This window comes from Chiloscyllium plagiosum, unplaced genomic scaffold (genome assembly GCF_037043375.1).
Source record: "Chiloscyllium plagiosum isolate Xiang-an unplaced genomic scaffold, Cpla_swu_hap1 HiC_scaffold_9, whole genome shotgun sequence".
Classification (NCBI taxonomy): Eukaryota; Metazoa; Chordata; class Chondrichthyes; order Orectolobiformes; family Hemiscylliidae; genus Chiloscyllium; species Chiloscyllium plagiosum.
In genome coordinates, this window is record NW_028270147.1 from 20,274,204 (window position 1) to 20,301,771 (window position 27,568).

The 27,568-nt window shown below is 41.4% G+C and overlaps 1 protein-coding gene across 2 annotated transcripts in view; it reads right to left on the reverse strand.

Moving 5' to 3' along the window:
- The window catches only part of tgfbr3 (transforming growth factor, beta receptor III), a 182,639-nt gene that overhangs the window by 150,088 nt on the left and 4,983 nt on the right, over positions 1–27,568 (reverse strand). The window contains exons 1-2 of one of the 2 annotated variants that reach the window (XM_043698778.2): positions 24,681–24,885; positions 9,765–9,993 (exon numbers count right to left, since the gene is read on the reverse strand). In XM_043698778.2, coding sequence (XP_043554713.2) covers positions 9,765–9,858 — 94 coding nt within the window. In that variant the 5' untranslated portion in view covers positions 9,859–9,993; positions 24,681–24,885. Of the gene's footprint in view, positions 1–9,764; positions 9,994–24,680; positions 24,886–27,568 lie in introns of those variants that run through there. The other variant, XM_043698779.2, reaches the window with a different exon arrangement.

Consider the following 27,568-nt stretch of genomic DNA (forward strand, 5'->3'; position numbering starts at 1 on the left):
CCACAATATCGTATTTGCCAATTTCCAAAAGAGCCTCAAGCTCATCCATCTTATGTCTAATGCTTCGTGCATTCATGTATAATGGTTCAGGCCAAGACACAATGTTTTTGTGAAGGAGTCAGATATGGTTCTTGGAGCTGAAGGGCTCAAAAGGGAATAGGGGAGAAGGTAGGGACAAGTACTGAGTTGGATGATCAACCCATGAGCATACTGAATGGTGGAGCAGACCCAAAAAGGGTGGAATGTCCTATTCCTGCTCCTACACAGAGGAACCTCGATTATCCAAAGGACACAGGTGGGCAGTATTTCGGTCGATTAATCGAATTCCAGATAATCAAATGCTAGATAACATAATTTAGCCGAGCATTGGGACCTTGTGATCTTGCCGGATAATTCGCTATTCTGTATTCTGTGCTTATGTTTCTATGAATTCCTTCAGATAGTGGTGAACCTTTGGAATTCTCCATGAAAGCTCCATCAATGAGGAAATAAAATTTCTGGAGATAAATGACAAGGGATATGCAATAAGGACAGGATGTGAGGAAGTGTCCTTTAGGTCAATGATCAACCAAGATCTAACTAAAGTGGCAGAACAGGCTTAATGTGATAAATGGCCTACTTTTATTTATATACTTCTATCACATGACTGAAAAAAAGACTGAATGCTCTCTCAGGCAATATCTGCAGAAAAGCATTGCTGTTCAGTTAGTCTCTCCATTCTATTATTTCTGCAGTTTAAACACCGGAAACAAATTTGTATCAACTGAATCATAGAGTCCATGCTTTCATGCAAGATGGCTAAGAATTTCAGAATTCCAATAAATAGCTGATACTACCAATATTCACAGTGCAGGATAATTGTTCCAGCAATTATTATTCATGAAAAAAAAATCACTTAAGATCAACTTATTTTGATGGTGCTTATAGAATTGAAGGTTTTTCAGAAGACAGTTACCATAAATTAATTAAAATATTAATTATCTTTTCCAGGGAAGCAAACTGACAATGAAATTAAAAGAAGTCCCTCAAGTTGCTCATTTCTCTATTCAAATTTTTTGAAGTAGTAACAAAGAGGATTGATGAGGGTAGAGAGGTAGATGTGATCTATATGGACTTCAGTAAGGCATTTGACAAGGTTCCCCAAAGAAGACTGGTTAGCAAGATTAGATCTCACGGAATACAGGGAGAACTAGCCATTTGGATACAGAACTGGCTCAAAGGTACAAGACATAGGATGGTGGTGGAGGGTTGTTTTTCAGACTGGAGGACTGTGACCAGAGGTTTGCCACAAGGATCGGTGCTGGGTCCACTACTTTTCAGCATTTATATAAATGATTTGGATGTGAGCATACGAGGGAGAGTTAGTAAGTTTGCAGATCACACCAAAATTGGAGGTGTAGTGGACAGCGAAGGAGGTTACCTCAGATTACAACGGGATCTTGATCAGATGAGCCAATAGGCTGAGACGTGGCAGATAGAGTGTAATTTAGATAAATGTGAGGTGCTGTATTTTGGGAAAGCAAATCTTAGCCAAGCTTATACACTTAATGGTAAGGTCCTCGGGGGTATTGCTAACAAAGAGACCTTGGAATGCAGGTTCATAGCTCCTTGAAAGTGGAGTCGCAGGTAGACAGGATAGTGAAGGAGGGTTTTGGTATGCTTTCCTTTATTGGTCAGAGTATTGAATACAGGAGTTGGGAGGTCATGTTGCAGCTCAACAAGAAATTGCTTAGGCCACTGGTGGAATATTGCATGCAATTCTGGTTTCCATCCTATCGGAAGGATGTTGTGAAACTTGAAAGGGTTCAGAAAAGATTTACAAGGATTGGATTAGATTAGATTACTTACAGTGTGGAAACAGGCCCTTCGGCCCAACAAGTCCACACCGCCCCGCCGAAGCGCAACCCACCCATACCCCTACATGTACCCCTTACCTAACACTATGGGCAATTTAGCATGGCCAATTCACCTGACCTGCACATCTTTGGACTGTGGGGAGGAAACCGGAGCACCCGGAGGAAACCCATGCAGACATGGGGAGAACATGCAAACTCCACACAGTCAGTCGCCTGAGGCGGGAATTGAACCCGGGTCTGGCGCTGTGAGGCAGCAGTGCTAACCACTGTGCCGCCCAAGGATGTTGCCAGGGTTGGAGGATTTGACCTATAGGGCGCGGTTGAATAGACCACAGCTGTTTCCCTTGGAGTGGAGGCTGAGGGGTGAGCTTAGCGATTTATAAAGTCATGAGGGGCACGGATAGGATAAATAGACAAAGTCTTCTCCTTGGGGTCGGGGAATCCAGAACGAGAAGGCATAGGTTTAGGGTGAGAGGGGAAAGATATTAAAAAAAAAACCTAAGGGGCAACTTTTTCACACAGAGGGTGGTGAGTGTGTGGAATGGGTTGCCAGAGAAAGTGCTGGAGGCTAGTAAAATTGCAACATTTAAAAGGCATCTGGATGGATATATGAATGGGAAGGGTTTGGAGGGATATGGGCCAGGTGCTGGCAGGTAGGACTAGATTGGGTTGGGATTTCTGGTCGGCATGGACAAGTTAGACCGAAGGGTCTGTTTCCATTCTGTACATCTCTATGACTCTATTCAATATAACAGTGTAAATGAAAGGCAGTTTCATACTATTGCAGTGCATTCATCTAAACTTTACGTTCTGTTTTAATATAGGTATTCTGAATTTAAATTAGCATTTTTTTTAAAAACATGATCATGAATCAAAACATAAAACCTTTCTTGGAACCTTTAAAGAAACTGCACTAAAATCACACTGTTGCATAGACACTGATGTCTTTTATCAGAAACAAGTTTTCGATTAGATGACATGAGAAAACCTCAGGTGAAACTCAAAATTGTTTCACTGACAAAACAGATTTTGAGGGAATTATTTTTTAAAAACAATCCCCAGTTTGTATCAATGTTTCGTGCTCCATGGGAATAATTCCCCAGTCAGAAAAATACCAAAGCTAAACTGCCGGCTTTTCTTTTGTAACTTATGATAATTAATTTTACTAGGATGCATTGTAAACTAAAACTAAAGTGAAAAGAGCTTTAATCATCTTGATAATAAAAATCAAAGGCTTACTTTAACATACAACAAAGTGCACTGATGTTGAGCAGCAAAACTCAGAATAGTGCTTACTATTCAAATGTCAATATATTCAGCAATTCCTTACAAGTTCATTTTGAACAATAGTTTGTGGTCTTTAATCATGGCTTAATGTACCAAATCCAAATTTCACAATTTACAATATTTCATTCACATATAGTTATCCAAGTTTGTGACCTTTGGACTCTGTCACATTATTCTTTTGCATTGATAATGCTGTAAGCTACAGATGCATCTGAAACAAATTCAGCATTCACTGCTTAACAAAATGGCAATTATAAACTTTTAAATTATCATATAAATCAAAGCACAATTCTTGCAAATATGTCATAGACCCTTCTTGGGCCCCATGCTAGCTGGCATTGTCAATTGTTCTTTCTAGTCATGCAAATTCCTTTTTCTCCTTCAAAGCATTTCCAAATACATATTCTTTCCCCATCCCCACATCATCAGGCCTGAAATTTCAACACAATCCAACAGGTTCCTTCTTCAACTGTAATTTGCTTTTCTGTCTGCACCAGCAAACAGACTTCATTTCCACAATATTCCAGAACACTGCTTCACTTCTCCATGATCTGCTCACGAGTCCCCAAGCTTGTCTGATATCCATCAATGGAAAGGCCTCAGCCTCTATTTTCTGGCCCTGCCATTCACTCTGTCCCTTGCTACTGATTTTACACTATTGCACAGCCTGTTTAGGCTATGCTAGATTGTTCACTTCTTTGTCATCTCCTCCAACTCTCAGTTCAGCATGAGATCCAAGAGGCTCACCCTCAAGTAATCAAAACATTAACTGTTCCTCTCTACACACCTGCTGAATGTCTCCAGCACTTTTGTGAATCAAGGGGTAAAGAAACACCCCTAGATGAAGTCATATTTTGGCCAGAGGAAGACAGTTATGGCTGTTGCAGGTCAGTCACCTCAGCTCTGGGTCAACTCTGCAGAAGTTCCTCAGGATAGATACTTTCTAATCAACCTGTTCAGAGATGTTATTACACACCTCTGGAGCAGGTGAGACTTGAACCCGAGCCTCCTGACTTAGAGGTAGTGTAACTAACAGTGTACCACTAGAGCCCATAGCTCTTCAAAGTAGTGTCCGAGGCGCAGCCATCTGCAGCTGCTTCAATCAGAAAAGACGTCAAATGTGAGAATGTGCAATTATCAATGAATAATGTTCAGCACCATTCATGATTCCCCAGATACTGAAGCAGTCTCTGTCCATATTTAGAAATGCATGAACAGCATTCCGATGTGTGGCACAAATTTTACTTGCCAGTTAAGTGCCAGACAATGACCATCTTTAACAAAGATAACCTAACCATCTATGATGTCCAATGGCATTACCATCATTGAATCCTCTAAAGTCAACATAATGAGTTTGGCAACAACCAGAAACTTAACTGGACCAGGCAGATTAATACAATGGGGTAAAAACAATGACTGTAGGTGCTGGAAACCAGATTCTGGATCAATGGTGCTGGAAGAGCACAACAATTCAGGCAGCATCGAGGAGCTTCAGCAAAAATCGACGTTTCGGGCAAAAGCCCTTCATCAGGAATAAAGGCAGAGAGCCTGAAGCGTGGAGAGATAAGCTAGAGGAGGGTGGGGTTGGGGAGAGAGTAGCATAGAGTACAATAGGTGAGTGGGGGAGGAGGTGAAGGTGATAGGTCAGGGAGGAGAGGGTGGAGTTGGTAGGTGGAAAAGGAGCTGGGCAGGTCGGACAAGTCAAGGGGACTGGAAGTTTGAAACTAGGATGAGGTGGAGGAAGGGGAAATGAGGAAGCTGTTGAAGTCCACATTGATGCCCTGGGGTTGAAGTGTTCCGAGGCGGAAGATGAGGCGTTCTTCCTCCAGGCGTCTGGTGGTGAGGGAGCGGCGGTGAAGGAGGCCCAGGACCTCCAGGTCCTCGGCAGAGTGGGAGGGGGAGTTGAAATGTTGGGCCACGGGGCAGTTTGGTTGATTGGTGCGGGTGTCTCGGAGATGTTCCCTAAAGCGCTCTGCTAGGAGGCGTCCAGTCTCCCCGATGTAGAGGAGACCGCATCGGGAGCAATGGATACAATAAATGATATTAGTGGATGTGCAGGTAAAATTTTGATGGACATGGAAGGCTCCTTTAGGGCCTTGGATAGAGGTGAGGAAGGAGGTGTGGGCACAAGTTTTACAGTTCCTGCGGTGGCAGGGGAAAGTGCCAGGATGTGAGGGTGGGTCGTAGGGGGGGCGTGGACCTGACTAGGTAGTCACCGAGGGAACGGTCTTTGCGGAAGGCGGAAAGGGGTGGGGAGGGAAATATATCCCTGGTGGAGGAGTCTTTTTGGAGGTGGCGGAAATGTCGGCGGATGATTTGGTTTATGCGGAGGTTTGTAGGGTGGAAGGTGAGCACCAGGGGCGCTCTGTCCTTGTTACGGTTGGAGGGGTGGGGTCTGATGGCGGAGGTGCGGGATGTGGACGAGATGCGTTGGAGGGCACCTTTAACCACGTGGGAAGGGAAATTGCGATCTCTAAAGAAGGAGGCCATCTGGTGTGTTCTACGGTGGAACTGGTCCTCCTGGGAGCAGATACGGTGGAGGCAGAGGAATTGGGAATACGGGATGGCATTTTTGCAAGAGATAGGGTCGGAAGAGGTGTAATCCAGGCAGCTGTGGGAGTCGGTGGGTTTGTAAAAAATGTCAGTGTCAAGTCGGTCTTCACTAATGGAGATGGAGAGGTCCAGGAAGGGGAGGGAGGTGTCAGAGATGGTCCAGGTAAATTTAAGGTCAGGGTGGAATGTGTTGGTGAAGTTGATGAATTGCTCAACCTCCTCGCGGGAGCACGAGGTGGCGCCAATGCAGTCATCAATGTAGCGGAGGAAGAGGTGGGGAGTGGTGCCGGTGTAATTACGGAAGATCAACTGTTCTACGTAGCCAACAAAGAGACAGGCATAGCTGGGGCCCATACGTGTGCCCCTTTGGTCTGGTGGAAGTGGGAGGATTCAAAGGAGAAATTGTGAGGACCAGTTCGGCCAAACGAATGAGAGTGTCGGTGGAAGGGTACTGTTGGGGACGTCTGGAGATGAAAAAACGGAGGGCTTGGAGGCCCTGGTCATGGCGGATGGAGGTGTAGAGGGATTGGATATTCATGGTGAAGATGAGGCGTTGTGGGCCGGGGAAACGGACGTCTTGGAGGAGGTGGAGGGCATGGGTGGTGTCTCGAACGTATGTGGGGAGTTCCTGGACTAGGGGGGATAGGACAGTGTCGAGATAGGTAGAGATGAGTTCAGTGGGGCAGGAGCATGCTGAGACAATGGGTCGGCCAGGGTGGTCAGGCTTGTGGATCTTGGGAAGGAGGTAGAACCGGGTAGTGCGGGGCTCCCGGACTATGAGGTTGGAAGCTGTGGGTGGGAGACCTCCTGAGGTGATGAGGTTCTGTATGGTCTGGGAGATGATGATTTGGTGATGGGGGGGTGGGGTCATGGTCGGGTGGGCAGTAGGAAGAGGTGTCCTTGAGTTGGCGTTTGGCTTCAGTGGTGTAGAGGTCAGTGCGCCAAACTACCACTGTTCCCCCTTTATCCGCTGGCTTGATGGTGAGGTTGGGATTAGAGCAGAGGGATTGGAGGGCTGCGCGTTGTGAGGGTGAGGGGTTGGAGTGGGGGAGGGGGGTAGACAGGTTGAGGCGGTTAATGTCCCGGCGGCAGTTGGAAATGAAGAGGTCGAGGGCAGGTAATAGGCCAGCGCGGGGTGTCCAGGTGGATGCAGTGTGTTGGAGGTGGGCGAAGGGGTCCTCGGAAGGTGGGTGGGGGTCCTGATTGTGAAAGTAAGCTCGGAGGCAGAGGCGACGGAAGAAGTGTTCGATGTCAAGGCGTCCATTTTTCACTTATAGTCCCCACAAAATTACTCTTCCTTGATCTGACTCAGCTCTATTATTTTACTTTGTAATTATCTCCATTTCAACTCCTGATAAATTTGGTGACCAAACCACCAATGGGAGAAAGTGAGGACTGCAAATGCTGGAGATCAGAGTTAAGAGTGTGGTGCTGGAAAAGCACAGGTCAGGCAGCATCAGAGGAGCAGGAGAATCAACATTTCGGAGATAAGCTCTTCATCAGGATGCCCAAAACGTTGATTCTCCTGTTCCTCGTATGCTGCCTGACCTGCTGTGCTTTTCTAGCACCGCACTCACAACCAAACTACCAACATCTACTTGAAGAAATGGATTAGAGACAAACATGACATTTTCGATCAAATGGAAATTCCTGAAATCACCTTTTGAATTCTTCTTAATATCCTCAGGCATGCACAGTAATTTTGTGGGTGGATCCATTTTTCTTTACTTTTGTGACTCAGGAAATGTTGCAGCATTTTCTTTTATTGATAGGACCACTGACCTAGTTTTAATTTTAATGCATACAGTTATGGATGTGCTAAATCTCTGGCCCTTTCCCCGCAGTTCAGAATTTAGGTTTCATGTCATGTCTTTAAGGGATTTGAAGTTCAACAACCAATCGTTATCTGACAACTCACTGGACATTTCATTCCTTGATTTAAGAAAAGTGCCAATTTAAGGCATCATATCTTAAAAAAACAACTTTGTAGGACCTTCCCTCACACCAACATTGTTAGTTCACAGTCGGCAACATTAAGCTTGTTGAGTAAGGATTTAAACAAGTGGTGTTGAATGGCTTTTGCTCCTATCCAGTTTACAATCTTAATGACAACTTACGTTACATGTGAAGGTCATAACTTTATTCACTAATGCTTTCTAGTGGGTTATGGGAAAGAGGGGAAAATCAGGATCATTTCTGTAAAATGCAATAAAGCCTGGTTGTACCAAGCGTGGTTGGTGCACCAGTTGTGGTGGAAACCAGTTCCTTAACTGTTGTGTTTTTCTCAAGCATGGATGTTTTGAATTTGTTGCAAGTATCATCGCTCCTCATTGTCTTTTTTAAAAGGGGCAAAATGCCGAGAAGGACATTTCTGACAATATCTTACAAACCTGCAACCTCTACCAACTAGAAGAACAAGTGAAGTAAATGTCTTGGTACACCACGACCTACACATTCCCTTTTAAGCCAGACACCACCCCGATTTGGAACTTTATCACTGTACCTTCACTATCACTGAGTCAATAACAGTATTGTAGAGTTAGACTGTGTCAGTTCAAGGCGGCAGCTAACTACCACCTTCCCCAGTACAATCAGGGATGAGGACTAAATGTTAGTTTAACCAGCAATCCCATGAACAAAACAAAAAAATGGAATAAATTGTGAAGCAGGCTCAATGCCTGCTCTTAATATTCCTAAATATGAAAGAGGGAAAAAGGCAGAAACAGAAAACCAATGGGTTTTGACTGCTAGCCAAAATCCAGCCCCAAGATCTAGAGACACAAACAAAAAAGAAATTGCTGGAAAATCTCAACAGGTCTGACAGTATCTGTGGAGACAAAAAGTTAACCTTTCAGATTCAGTAACACTTCAAGATTTAGAGCATATTTTCCCTTTAAAAAAAGGCATATTTACAAATTTAAGAATTGCATTCTGGTTCTGTTCCAAACCCTGAAATACAGTGACAACATTTGGGCCATAATTATACCTTGCTTCTTATTTCAACAGTGTGCCCTGAAAAAATCTTGCACCTTCTAGAAATTGCTTTGGTTTGTTTCTCAGCTTTAAAATACAGAATTATTAAAAATAAAAGATGTGGTCTTCAGTTTTTTTTTCTTCCCTAAACAAGTTAATTATTTAATGAAAGGTTACTGCATAGGCGATTCCACCCAATCTCTGTCCCATCATTTCCAATCATTTGTAAAAAAGTTTGTAGATTGTTGCACAAGATTATTTTCATTAAAATAACATACAGCATAATATTAGACTGTTTATATAATTTTTATTATGGGTAACATCCATAACACCTAATTTCATTTTAGGTCAATATGGATATTTTTATGGATAAATTGATGCGTTGAGTTTCAATTTACAAGTTAACAGAGTCTGCTGAAGTGCTGACTTTTATTTATTTTAGTAATCCCTCTCACTTCCCCTTCTTTCCGTTCCAGGCATAAGGCACCTTGGTATTGTGATGGCATGGATGCCAAGATAATCAAACACAAATCTGATGTTAGCAGAGGTTTGGATTGAACTCTCGTATCTTACTTTATAACACACAATACATTGAATGTATTATGCCACTATGCAGTTCCATATCTTGTAACTTTTAATAGATTGGCTCTTGACTGCAGTCATGCTTGGATCTGCATATATATATTAAAAGCACAATCAAAAAAAAGTAAGGATGGAGAGTGTGGCTTGGAAAGAAACTAGCATAATCTAATCAGTAATGATACATTATGTAGGAAACCTTAAGGACAGGTTTATGACATAACTCCCTTGACAAATTTGAAGATAAAGTTAATAAATAATTGAAGAAGAAAAAGATCGAGAGGGATCATAGGTCAAATAGTTTGTGCTATAAATTTCTACAGTTCTTTAATATGTAGTAATGAGTTGAACCATGTTTGAGTTTTAGGAGGGAAGAGAGATTAAAAAAAGGTGGAAATACACAATTTGGAGGTCCTGCAAACATAATGCATCCTGTGATGAGTCTTAATATACAAAAATGAAAATAGAGAAAAGAATTTTGAAACAGTTTCAAAACATCTGTAACAAAGTGCTCACCTGCAGATACTCCACATAGCAACACGATGAGCAATGTTGTTTGAATTCCATTTGAAGTCATGGTGCGAATAGAATGTAATAATTTGCTCTGCATTACACGTCCACTGACGATGCTTTTATCTTCTCCCACAGTCAAGTTGCTATGTCAATGGCAATATTTCACTACAGTAACTAAACTGCTCAGCAAGACAGAACGATTAAGACTTTTGATCTTCCTTCACTCATAACCCTGGAGAACAAAAAATATAGAAAATAAAGGTACATGATTAGCTACATTTTATAATCCTAATGGGACTGTGCTTTGGTTCAGAGACAACAATCCCCCATAGATTGTGCAGGTGAAAGGCCACTCTGTAGTCCAACAGGTTCCACCCTGGTTTTGTTCAGGGATAAATAAGGGGTGTACACAGCCATGCTTAAAAAAGTAAGACACTGTACACCAAAAACAATAGACTGCAAGAAGAAATTAAATTTTAAAAAGGAACATTAACTGCCGTGAGGTTTATCACGTAAAAAACTTTCAAATGTGACAAATAGGTAAAATACATGAAAATATCATGGTGCAGCAAGATCTGGAAAACATCCAGGTCTGGGCTGACAAAACATTCATGCCACACCATTACCAGGCAATTTGTCTCCAACAAAAAAAAAATACAATCATCACCCATTAATATTCCAATGCGCTACTGTTGCTGAATTCCCACTTTCAACATTCGAAGGGCTACCATTTACCAGAAACTGAACTAGATTAGTCATAGAAATAGGATGACAAGAGCAGGTCAAAGGTTAGGAGTCTTGCAGCAATAACTCATCTCATGATTCCCCTGAAGCATGTCCACCAACAAGACATAAGTCAGGAGTGGGATATGGAATACTCCCCAATTGTTTTCGATGAGTGCAGTTCCAACAACATTCAAGATGCTTGACACCATCCAAGCCAAAGCAGCCTACTCGATTTCCATCGTATCCACAATATCCATTCTCTCCACCACCAACATTCAGTAACAACAGTGTGTACCATCTACAAGATGTACAACAAAAATTTACCAAGATTCCTTCGAACGCACCTTCCAAAACTTCAACTAATAACATTCAGAAAGACCATGGCAGCAGATATATGGGAGCACTTCCACTTACAAATTGCCTTCCAAGCCACTCACTATCCTGACTTGGAAATATATTCCCATTGTTTCACTGTCACTGGGTCAAAATCCTAGAAATCCCTTCCAATGGTATTGGGTGCTACCTACACCAAATGGACTGCAATGGTTCAAGAAGGCAGCTCACCACCACCACCACCACCACCACCTTCAAGAAAAGCTAGGGATGATCGGAGGCTATAATACTTAAGCATATCTTTATCTTGTCCTGTAAAATAAAGTTATACTAGACAGTCAACATGGCTTTGTCAAGGGCAGATCATGTCTGACAAATTTAATTGAGTTCTTTGACGAGGTGATACTGGCAGTGGGTGAGGGTATTACTGTGGATGTTGTATATCTTGGACTTCCAAAAGGTATTTGATATTGTACCACATGGCAATTAGCAAATCAGAAATGGTTGGGATTGGTGGATCCTTGGCAGCATGGATTAGAAGTTAGGAACGAGGATATCTCCAGACTAAAGAAATGAGCTGAGTTGAAAGCGGTGTTCCCCAGCAATCAGCGTTAGAACCCTTGTTTCTTCTTATTAATGAAAGATGTATTGGAATTTTAGATACCTGTGAAGGTTAGAGAAATTGGGCTTATCCTTCTTGGAGTAGAAAAGATTAAAAGGTGACCTTAGTGAGTTGTCAAAATTGTACATAATTTTGAACATGGTAAAGAAGGATATTCTGATTTCACTAGTTAGGATGTCAGTAATAAGGGGTCACAATTTCAAGATTGTCAGCAAAAGAGCTAGGAGTAAGGAGAGGAGTAACTTCTTGGCTCAGCTGTTAGGATTTGGGATGTGCTTTCGAGGGCTATGTAGATAGGGTTGGAGAATGGGACTAGCTGGGTAGCTCTTTCAAGACTCAGTACAGGCACGATGGGTCAAATGACTTCCTTCTGTACCTGTTAAAAATCACAAAATCATAGATTTTTGTCATATCTATGACCGTGGAAGCATTAGATAATATTCTCCTCCAACTTTGAAACATAGACAGCACCAAAAAAAGATCCATTTGACCAGGAATAGCCTTGTGAATTAGCACCAATGCAGAAAAAAAACCAAAGGCTGCAAAAAAAAAAAATTTGCAAGAACTGAACGTAAAACTGTTTTTGATAGACGTGTCAAGATTAGATTTAATCTGGAATTTTCCAGAAAGAAAGTATAATTTGCAGAATAGATTCTAAACCCTTAACAGCTTCCAAGACAGCAATCCAATGCAACCACACCAAGAAAAACGTCCAAGATTACAGGTTACAAGATTACAGCTATCATAGAGATGTACAGCATGGAAACAGACCCTTCGGTCCAACCCATCCATGCCGACCAGATATCCCAACCCAATCTAGTCCCACCTGCCAGCACCTGGCCCATATCCCTTCAAACTCTTCCCATTCACATACCCATCCAAATGCCTCTTAAATGTTGCAATTGTACTAGCCTCCACTACTTCCTCTGGAAGCTCATTCCATACACTTACCACACTCTGCATGCAACAGTTGCCCCTTAGGTCTCTTTTATATCTTTCCCCGCTCACCCTAAACCTATGCCCTCTAGTTCTGCACTCCCCAACCCCAGGGAAAAAGAATAATGCCCCTCAATTTTGCAAATCTCTATCAGGTCACCCCTTAGCCTCCAACGCTCCAGGTAATACAGCCCCAGCCTGTTTGGCCTCTCCCTATAGCTCAAATCCTCCAACTCTGGCAACATCCTTGTAAGTCTTTTCTGAACCCTTTCAAGTTTCACAACATCTTTCTGATAGGAAGGAGACCAATCCAGATACCTTGTTCCTACATTGAGGGGCATAGGATCACAAATTCTCAAATAATCCCCAATCTCAGCCAGATTAAAAGAAATTCCCTCTCTCAGCAGAAAGAGTTCGCAATAAATCACATCCCATCTATTCCTAATGAAGGGCTTTTGCCCAAAACATTGATTTTCCTGCTCCTCGGATGCTGCCTGACCTGCTCTGCTTTTCCACCACCACTCTGATCCACACCCCATTTTTAGTCATATGGCCATCAACACAACGCACCAGCTTCTCCTTACCTATCAAACACTGCAACCCTAACTCCATCAGAAACGGGGTCCAGAATCTAGGCCCCACCAATTACCCAATGAAGATGTCCACAATTAGAAAATCAGTGCACTGCCCTCCATTCCTCCCTACCAAGAAGCAAAAAACTACAAACTGGCACAAACCATATCACTGCCACCACATGGGTAGGAATGCTTTCTCGCAGACCTAAGTGGCATCCACACCCTTACACTCTCCCTCACCAATAAGAAAACAATTCTCCCTGCAAGCAATAACTCGATCAAGCATGGAACAAAACAGTCACTTCTATCTGATTTCCATCCCAGGTTACTTATATCTATAATGAACACATATCAAGATCTTCAAAGATCCCCTGAACAGAATTGGAGAGATGTTCTGCACCATCCTCTTCCTCATCACCTCTCTCCCCTGGTCTTCTTCCTTTATTGATTTCCTTGTTGCATGTACCTACTTACTTCGAGCAAAATTCAAATAACCTGTGAAAACAGCAATTTTTTTTCTGGGTATGATTATTTAACTTGGGTATTTCCCTTTGTAAACTACACTAAATAAAAAGCAAATTCTAGTTGTATCTCCTAATTCCTTTACTTGATTGCACTCTTACTCTCATCTTCCTAATTATTTTGGAACTCTTTTCCACAGGATTCAATTATCCCTATACTTCATTCTTATTTGATACAAATATTGTACTGATTTTTGATTTAGGATTAGTTATATAATCTTGCCTCAATACTTTGCAAATACTGACACAATAATTTAAGTTAGAAAGACATTGAATTTATACAACATTTTTCACATCCGAAAAGAGTTACATCTTGAAGTACAGTCACTGTTGTATGAACAAGTACTGCAGCCACATTGAGTAAAAAGAGTTAGTTTATGTTTGGTACTGTTTGTTGAGTGGAATGTTGTCCTGCATGCTAAGAGAATTTCTTACACTTCTTCAAATACTGTATAGGATCAGTTCCATCCAGTTGAACCAACAGAACAGACAGATGTATACACCCAGTTTAAACTTCGTGAGGATAGTACCTCTAATAATGCAGCATTGCTTAAGAGCTGCATGAAGACATCAGGCTAACACATATACGCAAGTTCTGGCTCAGGGCTCCAGTGCATGCCAAGAAACAAAATTAGTGGAGCTGACCTTTTTAATGTTGTCATTTATAAGCTAAGTAGAAAATACATAGTTGGCATGAATGCTATAATTCTTAGTTAAAAATCAAAAAGGATTGGAACATTTAGTCAGAAAACCACAGATCAGAAGTACCCAAATTCAACATTTCAGTTGATGAGTTTATCTTAACCCCAATGGGGTTCTAGGACTGGTCTCAAGTTGTCTCCTAATACCACTCACCCTGTACACATTGGGGGGGGGGGGGGGGGTTAAATAAGGGGATGACTCTCTACAAGAAATCAACACGGTATGACAGGTAAGAGGAAACTTATAGGAACTGTTTAATAACGTACACATTTGAAAGTGATCATATAGAATTGCGGGAGTTCTGAATGTTCGCTGTGCTGGAAAGTTCATTTCCAGGGGTTTCGTCACCCTACTAGGTAACATCTTCAGTGGGCCTCCGAGCGAAGCACTGCTGATAATTCCTGCTTTCTATTTAGGTGTTTGGGTTTCTTTGGGTTGGTGATGTCATTTCCTGGGTTTTTCCCCCCTCAGGGGGTGGTAGAAGGGGTCTAACTCGATGTGTTTGATGTTGGAATTCCAACTGGAACTCCATGCTTCTAGGAATTCTCATGCAGGTCTCGGTTTGGCTTGTCCTAGGATGGATGTGTTGTCCCAGTCAAAGTGGTGTCCTTTCTTAACTGTATGTAAGGATTCTAGTGAGAGAGGGTCATGTCGTTTGGTGGCTAGTTGATGTTCATGTATCCTGGTGGCTAGTTTTCTGCCTGTTTGTCCAATGTAGTGTTTGTTACAGTTCTTGCATGGTATTTTGTAAATGACATTAGTTTTGCTTGTTGTCAAGTTCATTAGCTGCTGTTTTAGTGTATCGGTGGGCTACCGTGATGCCATGTGGTCCGAGTAGTCTGGCAGTCATTTCCGAGATGTCTTTGATGTAGGGGAGAGTGGCTAGGGTTTCTGGACATGTTTTGTCTGCTTGTTTGGGTTTGCTGCTGAGAAATCAGTTGACTGTGTTCAGTGGGTACCCATTCTTTTTGAATACACGGTATAGGTGATTTTCCTTTGCTCTGCATAGTTCCACTGGTGTTGCAAAGTGCGTTTGCTCGTTGAAATAATGTTTGATGCAGCTTCGTTTGTGGATGTTGGGATGATTGCTTCTGTAGTTCAATATATGGTCTGTATGAGTTATTTTCCTGTAGACGCTGGTTTGAAGTTCCCCATTGGCTGTTCGCTCTACTGTGACATCTAGGAATGGCAGTTTGTTGTTGTTTTCCTCATCTTTAGTGAATTTTATGCCAATAAGGGTATTATTGATGGTCTTGAAGGTTTCCTCTAATTTGTTTCACTTAGTGATGACAAAAGGTGTCAACTACATAGCAGACCCAAAGTTTGGGCTGGATAGTAGGCAGAGCTGTGTGTTCGAGTCTCTGCATTACTGCCTCTGCTAAGAACCCTGATATTGGAGATCCCATGGATGTTCCGTTGGTTTGTCTGTAAGTTTTGTTGTTGAAGGTGAAGTGTGTGGTAAGGCATAGGTCCACTAGCCTGACAATTCTGTCCTTGCTGAAGAAGTTAGTGGTATATGGTGTATGTGTCTTTGGGTCTTCTAATAGTGTAGTCAGTGTTTCCTTGGCCAGGTTAAATGCTGATTGATGTAAACAAGGCTGTTACATCAAAGGAGACCTTTATTTAATCCTCTTCTATCTTACTGTCTTTGATGGTCTTCAGGAATTCTTGGGTGGAGTGGATGGAGTGGCGTGAGCCTTCTATTAAGTGTTTTAGTCTTTGGTATAGCTCCTTGGCCGATCTGTAAGTTGCTGTTCCAGGTAGGGAGACTATGGGTCTGAGGTGGGCTCCTGATTTGTGAATTTTGGGAAATCATGTTTTTGGCAAGCGTGGGGTGTTGGATCGGTCTGGTTTCACTTTTTGGAAGTGGTCTTATTTTTCCAGATTTCTGAAGCTTTTTTTTTTTGAGTAAGGCTGTGATTCGGTTCTCTAGTTGTGGGACCAGGTCTATCGCCACTTGTTGGTAAACATTGGTATCTCGAAGTAGTGTGTTCGCTTTTTCAATGTAGTCTCTTCAATTTAGAAGGATTGTCAAGCATCCTTTGTCTGCAGGGAGGATAACAATGTTTTTTTTAGTCTTTCCAGTGCTTTCCTTTCTTGTGTATGGAGTGTGTTTCCTTCCTTTTTTCTGCTTAATGTTGGTGCAACTACCTGTCTGATAGTTTGCTGGGTTTCTTCTTTAAGTTGGTTGTCTTTAGTGTCGTTTCTAATGCTGCTAAGAATTCCTGGGAGTTGTAAAGATGGCTTTTTCAGTGTCTGTTAAGAGTCGGTCAGATAAGTTTTTTTATCCATGCTTCTGTGTTGTCACTTTGTGTAAGTTTGTCTTGTTTTTTTCTGCATGTCTAGTTTTTCTTCTTTTTGTGTTTGCCGCTGTCCAATATCTATGGCCTATTGTACTGAGTCTGTCCATTCATGGTCTGTTGCACATGAGTAAGTAAAGATTTTTGGTGCAAAATTTCCCTGTTGTATTTACAGAGTCTGTTGTGAGCATCATTAATCATTTCTAAGCATTCTGCAGCTGTTTTGCTCTGCTATTCTTTTAATTAGTGGAGTGTTAAGGGGAGGTTTGTATTTAAGACATTTAGGTAGTCCCTGTTTCTTAGGCATTCGTGCAGGAAGTACAGCTGTTCACAGGTGGCACTCTGTCAGACGGCATTCATTTCCCATTTTCAGCCTATTGTGCCCATAAGTCTTAGAAAGTTTTGAGATTTGTAGCTCACGTCGAGGTTCTGGATGTAGGTTTACTTGCTGAACTGGAAGGTTCATTTCCAGGTGTTTCGTCACGCTGCTAGGAAACATCTTCAGTGGACTTCCGGGCAAAGCACTAATTATAATTCCTGCATTTTATTTATACGTTTGGGTTTCTTTGGGTTGATGTCATTTCTTTATCATGATCTCTTCATCATACAGATAAGGAAGGACACCACTTCGACTGGGGCAACACATTCATCCTAGGACTAGCCAAACAGACACACATGCGAGAATTCTGAAAAGCATGGCATTCCAACTGGAACTCTCTCAACAAACACATCGAGTTAGACCCCTTCTACAACCCCCTGAGAGAAACAGATCAGGAAATGACATCACCAACCCAAAGAAACCCAAACATATAAATAGAAAGCAGTGCTTTGTCCGGAGGCCCACTAAAGATGTGACCTAGTAGGGTGACGAAACGTCTGGAAATTAACCTTCCAGCTCACTGAGCAAACCTACATCCAGAACATCAACCCGAGCTACAAATCTTCTCAAAACTTGCTAATTGCTGGAGTGTTAGTCAGAATCACACCAATGCAATGAAACAAAAAGCAGGAAAGATGCAAGCATATTTATCATGAACTTAGTCATGCCACTACCGAGAAACATGGGATTTATTTATTTTACAGAACAGATTATGGTAGCTTCATCCCCCAAAGTTTCAAACTGACAAGAATTTAAAAATTTAAAATTACTTTTAACTTACCCAATCAAAACAGGTTAAGTACACCAAAAAGAAAAACCTAAAACTATAACCTCTGCATTTCATGCCTGTTGATCCAAAATTAGATCTTGGCTCTTTAGTTGTGAAAACATATTCATAATTTTATCAAAGGTCCAGCATACATTGAATACCTAATCGTAAGTAGTGGATAAGGAAAGATTTTTCTAAATTAAAATTGCACTTCAGGATTAACTTTGTTTCACTTTTGAATTATATTAGTTTTCAACTGAAGCACTGTGGCATGAAGAGAAGGAAACCAGTTGCCCAAGGGAGGCAGATGCTGGCCCAGAGAGAAAGGAGCTGAAAATGTGTTGCTGGAAAAGCGCAGCAGGTCAGGCAGCATCCAAGGAACAGGAGAATCGACGTTTTGGGCACAAGCCCTTCCTGAAGAAGGGCTTGTGCCCGAAACGTCGATTCTCCTGCTCCTTGGATGCTGCCTGACCTGCTGCGCTTTTCCAGCAACACATTTTCAGCTCTGATCTCCAGTATCTGCAGCCCTCACTTTCTCCCCAGAGAGAAAGGAATAATTTGAGGAATTCTCTCCTCAAATCTTTGCATGAGTACAATAATGACTGTGCAAGATTGAAACTGGCTACTTTCTTTGCTTTCCAAAAGCTTTCTTTCTCTGCTCTCAAATTACAACAATTGTTTTAACTGCTTCATGCTTACAAAACAAATGGATACAAAAACAAACTGTTCCCAGTTATCATTTAGTGTTGGTAAACTGCTATTCAGTAGCCAAAAATAAAGTAAGTGTTTAAATTAGCTAAGTAGATCGGATACAAATAAGTAATTAGGTATTGTAGATAGACAAAAAAGGGACAGAAGTACAGATAGATAAATGTCATGCATTGAATTAATTAAAAATAGCTTTTAGATGATAGAATGATTTTTGAAAATGTGTAGTGAATTATATGTAGAATGTTTGGCATCAATATTCAAAAATGGACTAACAGAAACTTAACTCTATTGGTTATCAAATGTCCAGCATACATTGGTTAGAGTTAAGTTTCTGTTAGTCCATTTTTGACTATTGATGCCAAACATTCTACATATAATTCACTACACATTTTCAAAAATCATTCTATCTAAAAGCTATTTTCTCCTATCCAGGATAATTTTCAAATTCCTATTGTGCAGTTGAAAAAACAGATATTAAAGCTTAGTTCAATGATCACAAAACACTAGAAAAGGGAAAACAAGAATTAATATGCACATCAAAACAAACAAGAAAAAGTTATATATAACATTGTGCACAATATTTTTTCCTCCAAATCTGCACTAACCCACAGCTGCTGTAGAACTAACCTAAAACATATGTTCAATCATTAAAAACAAAAAAACATAGGTCTGAATCCCTAATGTGTGGTTACATCATGACTAAGTATTAGTAACTATTTCTTAAAAGGGAAAGTCCACTGACCAGTGCTTTAAAAACAGTTACTGGAACCATTCTTTTTACATGAATACCATTAGTTATAACAATGCTTTGGTAATTCGCATTTTAATAGAAAAACATTGCATGTCTGCACAAAAAACCTTCAACATCATATAAAGCAAACTGAACACAGGACATGAAGAAACAGTTATTTCAGGCTAAAAACTGGCTTTGCACATTGATGTAATGTTACCATTGTAAGTGTTCATACCAATTTCACTGGTATCACTCAATTTCCAACCAGAAGCATTATTCTATCAAATTTCACTACCAGTAGATGGCATCTGCAGCACTTTAATTGCTAACCAGTTTAACTGTCGTATTTTAAGCGACAGATCTTCATAAAAATAAGTAGAAGAGGATCTTGTAAATCAGTGGCAGCATACCTATCTAACAGGCCAGAAAGTCTGAGTTCAAGTCCCAACTGCTCTGAAGTTGTCATAACATGCCCAAAACAGGATGATTGAAAAAAAATTATAAAAATTAGTTTGCTTGACTTTTTTTTTGGGTGGAACTAAGAGTCCCGTAGCATACTGCAACAATATGATACAGTGATGTACTATGCATTATAGTTATATTACTCCTTTAATTGCAAAACAAAGATTTATTTGAAGCCTTTTGTCAAGATGATGCCCTTTTAACAACTTTATCTGTCAGTCAGTCAAACAACAGGTATGCAAAGTACGTCCAGTAAGCAATTGGCGGTGTACAGGCAAAAGAATGAGTAAGATACTAAAAAGCCAATTCTATTCATTCATAAGCAAAGTATAAATGCAGCATATTCTTATTTTGAACTTCATAGTTCCATAAAGCATCATTAAATGAAGCAGTTTAAGGTGTACAGACACAAAAATCACATTAAAACTTTTTTCAGCTGCCATTAAGAAGTGACAATGCCAGGGAACATCTTTGCATATTTCCACATGCAGGGTTTCTTTTTAAGTACACTTATGGGATGTGGGAGTTGCAGGCTAGGGCAGTATTTTATTGCCCATTCGGAAATGTCCTTTAGAAGGTACAAGTGAGTTACTTACTTGACCATTGCTGTCCACCTATACCTGTGGTGTAGGTAGTCCCAATTGTTAGAGTCATGTAAAGCATGGAAACAGACCCTTCAGATCAATTTGTCCATGCCAACCAGACATCCTAAATTAATCTAGTCCCATTTGCCAACATTTGGACCATATTCCTCTAAACCCTTCCAATTCATTTACTCATCCAGATGTCTCAAAATGTTGTAATTGTACCAGCCTCCACCACTTCCTCTAGCAGCTCATTCCTTACACACACCAACCTCTGCATAAAAAAGTTGCCCCTTAAGTTCCTTTTAAATCTTTCCCCTCTCACCTTAAACCTATACCCTCTAATTTTGGACTCACCCATCTGGGGGAAAAGACCTTAGCTATTCATCCAATCTATGCCCCTTGTGATTTTATAAACCTCTCTAAGGTCACCCCTCACCCTCCGACGCGCCAGGGAAAATAGCCCCAGCCTATTCAGACTCTCCCTATAGCACAAACCATCCAATCCTTGCAACATCCTTGTAAATCTTTTCTGAATCCTTTCAAGTTTCACAACATCGTTCCTATTGCAGGGATACCAGAATTGCATGCAGTATTCCAAAAATTGCCTAACCAATGTACTGTACGGCTGCAACATGACCTAACTCCTACATTCAATGCACTGAACAAAAAGGCATGCATACAACATCTTCTTCACTATCCTGTTGACCTGGGACTTCACTTTCAAGGAACTATGAACCAGCACTCCAAGGTCTCTTTGTTCAGCAACACTCCCCATGACCTTACCATTCAGTAAGTCCTGCCCTGATTTGCCTTTCCAAAATGCAGCATCTCACACTTATCTAAATTAAACTCCATCTGCCACTCCTCAGCCCATTGGCCCATCTGATCAAGATCCCATTTTAATCAGAGGTAACCTTCTTTGCTGTCCACTACACCTCCAATTTTGGTGTCATCTGCAAACTTACTAATTATACCTCCTTGTTCACATCATATCATTTGTAAAAATGATGAAAAGCAGTGGACCCAGCCCCAATCCTTATGGCATACCAAGTCATAGGTCTCCAGTCTGAAAAGCAACCCTCTACCAACACCTTCCGTCTTCAACATTCAAGCCAGTTCTGTATCCAAATGGCTGGCTCTCCGTGTCTTCCAGGTGATCTAACCTTCCTAATCAGTCTACCTTGTGGAACCTTGTTGAACACCTTACTGAAGTCCATATAGATCATGTCCACCACTCTGCCCTCATCAATCCCCTTCATTACATAGTCCAAAAACTCAAAATCAATTTAGTGAGACACAATTTTCATGGACATAACCATGCTGATTATCCCTAATTAGTCTTTGCATTTCCAAATCCTGTCCCTCGGGCTTCCCTCCAACAACATGCCCATCACTGATGTCAGGCTCACCAGTCTATAGTTCCCTGGCTTTTCCTTACCACCTTTAAATAGTGGCACCACGTTAGCCAACCTCCAGTCTTCTGGCACCTCATCTGTGGTTATCGATGATACAAATATCTCAGCAAGTGACCGAGCAATCACTTCTCTAGCTTCCCACAGAATTCTAGGATACACCTGATCAGGTCCCAGGGATTTATCTACCTTTTTTGCATTTTAAGACATCCAGTACCACCTCCTGTGATATGGACATTTTTTCCAACATGTCGCTATTATTTTCCCACATTCTATTATCTTGCATATCCTTCTCCACTGTAAACACTGATGCAAAATACCCATTTAGTATCTACCTCAGCTGAGGAGTTTACACACACATGCGGCCTTAACTGATTTTTAGGGGACCCTATTCTCTCCCTAGTTATATTTTTGTCCTTAATGTATTTATAGAATCCCTTTGGATTCTCCTTAACCCTATTTGCCAAAGCAATCTCATGTCCCCTTTTTGCTCTCCTGATTTCTTTATGTGTACTCTTACTGCCTTTCCACTCTTCCAGGGATTCACTTGATCCCTGCTTATGCTTCCTTCTTATTCCTGACCAAAACCTCAATTTCTCTGGTCATCCAGTATCCCCTCCACCTCCCAGTCTTGTCTTTCACCCTAACAGGAATATACTGTCTATGGATTCTCGTTACCTAATTTTTGAAGGCCTCCCATATCCCAGCTGTCCTATTTACATGCGAACATCCACTTCCAATCAACTTTTGAAAGTTTATGCCTAATACCATCAAAATTCACCTTCCTCCAATTTAGAACTCCAACTTTTAAATCCAGTCTATCCTTTTCCATCACTATTTTAAAACCAGTGACAGAGTGTTCCAGGATTTTGACCCAAAAACAAATGAAGAAACAGTGATGTAGTTGCAAGTGAGGATGTGTGGGTTGGAGGGAAAATTACGGTTGATGGTAGAAAAGATTTCTTTACACTGACCTTAGTACTCTACTTTGCTGTGAAGGGGACAACCTTACTATTCTACCAATTGCACTTCACCATCCACAGATGCTATCCTAAGGTCAGAGGCTGCAGTATAACTGCCCGTATAAAGCAGATTCATCTGAAGGCAATTATTGCACAGAATATTTCTAAGAAATATGCTTTTGGTACTTGCATTTTCATGCTGTAAAGTATTAACCCAACAAATATTCTAAAAGCCATTTTAATTCTTCTCTCCAGCACTTGAGCAATAGTGTTGGAATGGTAATAAGGCATCATTGTTTTCTACTGGTGCATTTTTCTGCCCTCAGTAGTAAGGTCCTATGCTACATCACAAAACCATTATTGTTCCTTCCTTCAGGTTCTGGTCTCAACATCTCTTTCAGCATTTAAAAAAAAAAATCACAAAAACATGGAGAATCTCATTCTTCCTCTCAACATCTGATCTCACCATCTTTCTTTCTGTATAATCTCTTGCAAACTGTAACTCTACACTGCAAAGTCTTGTCAACTGAACTCCAACAATTATCATGAAGTAGTTAAAGAACATACTCAGCAAGCAACAACACAAAAACAGTAGGATAGCTAACTGCAGGGAGAGATTACATGGCTTAGCATATGGCACACTATTTTTGTAGTTGTTGCATATTAATTGTAACTCATGCAACACCAATTCTGTCAACATACAAAAACAGTTCAGAAGATCTGTTAGCAAGTTAATACTTTGGCCCTTTTCAAAGGGTTTCACTCAATGAAACATCCAGCAAATACTCTTCACATGCAATTAAGATGCTGAGGTAGAAAACTTCACTTTGTGCACACAACCTTCCCCCAAGCCCTTGAGCACATTACCAAAGTGACACTTCAGAGCAGTACTCATAAAAGCTGCACGTGGCAATTAAATCAAGATTCTGCCTATTCCTGCCTTCTCCTCGTACCACAAAGATTATTTATTCATTCCTTCATTGACCAACTTCACTTAAAATAGGTTACCCGGTCATTATCTCTTTGTTGTTTATTGGAATGTGCTGGTTACAAATTAGCTGCTGCATTGTCAATATTATAAACATTCACTATACTTCAAATAGTATTTCATTGCCTATGAAGCTTATAATGTCTTGAGATTGTTAAAGGAATTGTACAACTTCAAATATAACTTTAAACAGCACATCCTAGTAAAAGCCATGACTCCTTGCTTACACTTCAATAATAAAAAATGCCAATATCAAATATTTTGATTGCACCATCTGTGTCTACAGTTGACTGAGGTTGCACTTTCATCTATGGCTTCAGTTTCATTCATTATCGTGGTATTTTTTTTAAGGATAGATAAGATAATATAATTAACATCTATAATAATTAGTTTAACCATTTCAGGACTTGCAGCATAACGTTTTACAAAGATATACATGCCAAATAAAAGAAAAATGAAAACATTTCTTACTGGCGATATACTAAGCCAGTCAGCAAAACAAACTAATGCTAACAATCACATGTTCCTTAGTGAATGTATTTAATTTCAATTTATAGCTATATGGCATGTAAAAATTAACATTACGACTGTACCCCATATATACATTGAAGTAACGACTGCTATTATTTTAGTTGCTCTGTTACTTCAAGTGTCGGGATTCCTGAACTGATACCGCATGAGTCATATTGCTCGAAGTTTGGTGACTGAAAATCGATATTAACATACTTCTTTTAAAGACAATGCAGTATTCGGTTTATCCCGTTTACTCTTATAGGCTGAAAGCGCCTATGTGAAAAGCATATAGAACAAAACCGTTCCAAAAACTGCTCCCGTCCAAACGGATAAGACAGATGATATACACTATGGTCAGTACGTAAAAAAGTTCCATACTACTCACTGCTCCTTCGTTTCAGAAGTGATGCAAAAAAAACTTCTTTCTGCAAGTCGTGAAAAATATGCAACGGACTTATAGGTGTGAACATCGGGAGGTGCACACGTGAAGGATGGGACTCAAATCAAACCCCAACCCTCCCCCAAAAACAAAACCTCACACGATGAGCAACCGCTTTAAGAAAGTGCTGCAACATGTCAGACACAAATTGAGTTCGTGTTCCAAAAACAGATTGCTCTGCAACTAATCTCCACTTTCCAGACCACATTCAGATCAAGTCTCACCATCTGATTGACCAAGTTTACTCACCTCGAGCTGTCAAAAAGACAAGGGCGCAGCAGGGGAAAAAGAAAACACACTTCCACAGGCCCGAATCTGAAGACCCCCCCCCCCAACTCTCACTAACTCTCCAACTGAACCCCTTAAACTCTGATCTCGGAGAATCTTACAAGCACATGTAAAGAGTGTCTCAAATACAACAGACGGCGTAAGTTTGTCAGCTCTCCGTCCGGCGGAGCTGGAGCTGAATGAGGTTCTCTCACACACGACCCTCCTGCACCAACTCTACGGCCAGCGTCGCTGAAACCAGTCGCAATGCGCATGCGGTCTATCATATCGTGACCACGCCCCTCTCCACTGCTCCGACCACTGTGACCCCGCCTCCTCCTTCCAGTCACGCCCCAAACCCACTGACTCCGCCCCCTTCAACGGAGCCCGGCCAGCAACCCTTGGACCCCGCCCCACACGGCCAGGCCTCTGATTGGAGGAACGATTGGTGTATCATTTTCACCACCCAAAGACCCCGAGTCACATCCAGGGGTGCTTTTAGGTGGCACAATGGGCGAGGGGCTTAGTTATGATTTGAACTTAATAATATTTTGCATCATCTTTAGATGTGCGGGTTCGCCTGGTTAAGATTTAGTGAGGATGCAGTTTAGGGCTACGGAGTTAAAAATCACAACACCCGGTTATAGTCCAGCAGAGTTAATTGGAAGCACTAGCTTTCGAAGCACTGCTCCTTCATCAAGTGGTTGTCAGGGCTGCGGAGATATTGAGTTAAGTCGGAAGTAGAGGGCTGGGAGGCGGATGAAGGAATGCCTTCAAAGCAAAACCTGAAAACCCGGGGCAGTGCGAATCCTACAGATGATAGGCTGGCTCTCTGCTGAGGGAAATTTGTTCCGTTCTGTGAAAAAGGCGAGAAATTTGACCTTCTCGAAGCGTGTACCTGAGGGTTGGTGTTCTTCTCAGTACGGGGTTTCCTACTGCACATTTGATATCTCTATAAAATAAATAATCATTAAGTATCAGCCTGCAAAAAGCCTGCGCTGGTATTGTCCCATGCGCAAGTCCTAAGATGTACAGTACTTTAAAAAAAATGGAAACGCGTTTTATTTCTCAGTGGAGAAATGTACTTGCCGCAAAAAACAAGGCAGAAGCATATGCAGCTATCTTCCACCTTGTCCAGTTCCTTGGATTTCTCAATATCATCGACACCAATCGTCAGACAATTTATTTAACTTCACGTGATAGCAAGAAACTATTGGCTGAAGATGTTGGATACAGCAGAAGCTGCAGGCCCTGACAGCAAACTGGAGGAACTACACCTTGTCTTCTACCTGGGCTGCCTCTCCAATTTCAAATAACCCCTCCCTCCCCCTCCCCCCCCCGTCCCTTCCACCCCACCCAGCCACCTACTGATTCATTCCTCCCATTGACAACCAGGTTATACTCTCTGCCTGTCTGCACCTCGCCCCACTCCACCACCCTGCCCCTGCCACTCCTTTTATTTACAGCTCTCCCTACATCCACCCCCAATCCTGAAGAAAGGTTACACCTGAAATGTTGACTTCTCCACCTCCTGATGCTGCTTGGCTTGCTGTGTTCTCCAGCCTCCTGTCTACTTTGGATTCCAGCATCTGCATTTTTTTTGTCTCTGACAAAATTGCAGCAGTTAAGAGTCAGAGTCACGTGCTGACGATTTTTCCTCCAGTTGAACCAAACTGTTCCAGTACAGCTACACCGCTAGTGTTAACCTGACAGTGCTGAAAATTTCTTGGGGATGTCCTGTCCATTTAAAGCGGGACAAAATGTTTAGGAAGTCCAATTACTGTCCCAATAATCAATGCTTGATCATTAGCAAAGTTGTGGATGGTATCAACAGTGCTACCAGGCAGTGCTTCCATAGCAACTACCTGCTCACTGACATTAGTTTTGAAATCCATCAGGGCTCATCTGCTTATGACCTCATTATAGCTTTGGTCTGAACATGGACAAACAGCTGAACTCAAGAGGTGAGGTCAGAGTGATGTACAATGAGGTACAATGTTCAATATCATTTGTGATTCCTCAGGTACTCAAGCTGTCCATGGCAATATGCATTAAATCTTGGGTCAATGAATGGCAAATAATATTCGCACCACAAAAGTACCAGATTATGGCCATATCCAATGAGAGAATCTAACCATCTTCACTTGATGTTCAATGGAATTACCACCACTGAACCCATTCAGCAGTCAGAGGCTGGGCATTCTGCAGCAAGTAACTCATCTACAGACACCCAAAAGCCTGTCCCAACATCTGCAAGACAGAAATATGGGATGGAATACTTCCCACTTGCATGGATGAGTGCAGCTACAACAATACCCAAAAGCTTGACACTATCCTGGACATAGCCTCCACTTCACCAGTTTAAAACATTCATTCCCAATACCAAATCACTGTGACAACAATATGCAAGATGCAATTCACCAAGGCGCCTTTGATAGCAGCATCCAAACACTCAACCTCTACCAACTGGAAGGACAAGGGCAGCTGATGTGTGGAAAAACCACTTCCTACTTGTACATTCCATCTATCCACACACCAATCCTGGGACTTCCTAATAAAACTCTGTATTATAGCTACATCAAATGGTCTGAAATGGTTCAAGATGGCTCACCACCACCTTCTTGAGCATATGTAGGGATGGGTAATTAATGCTGACAGAGATAGTGGCATTCCCCATCCTGCCAAATAATATATAAGGGGCAGGGAAAAATGGTGGCCTGGCATTCTAGATAGTAAGGAGGTTCTTTAAGCAAAATGTAATGTAAATCAATTTCTCAACTTGATGTGGGACTGACTCATTTTGATATACAAATCACATTATTTTGAAGTATGTCACACACACCTTAGAAGTAAACATTTCATGAAAGAAT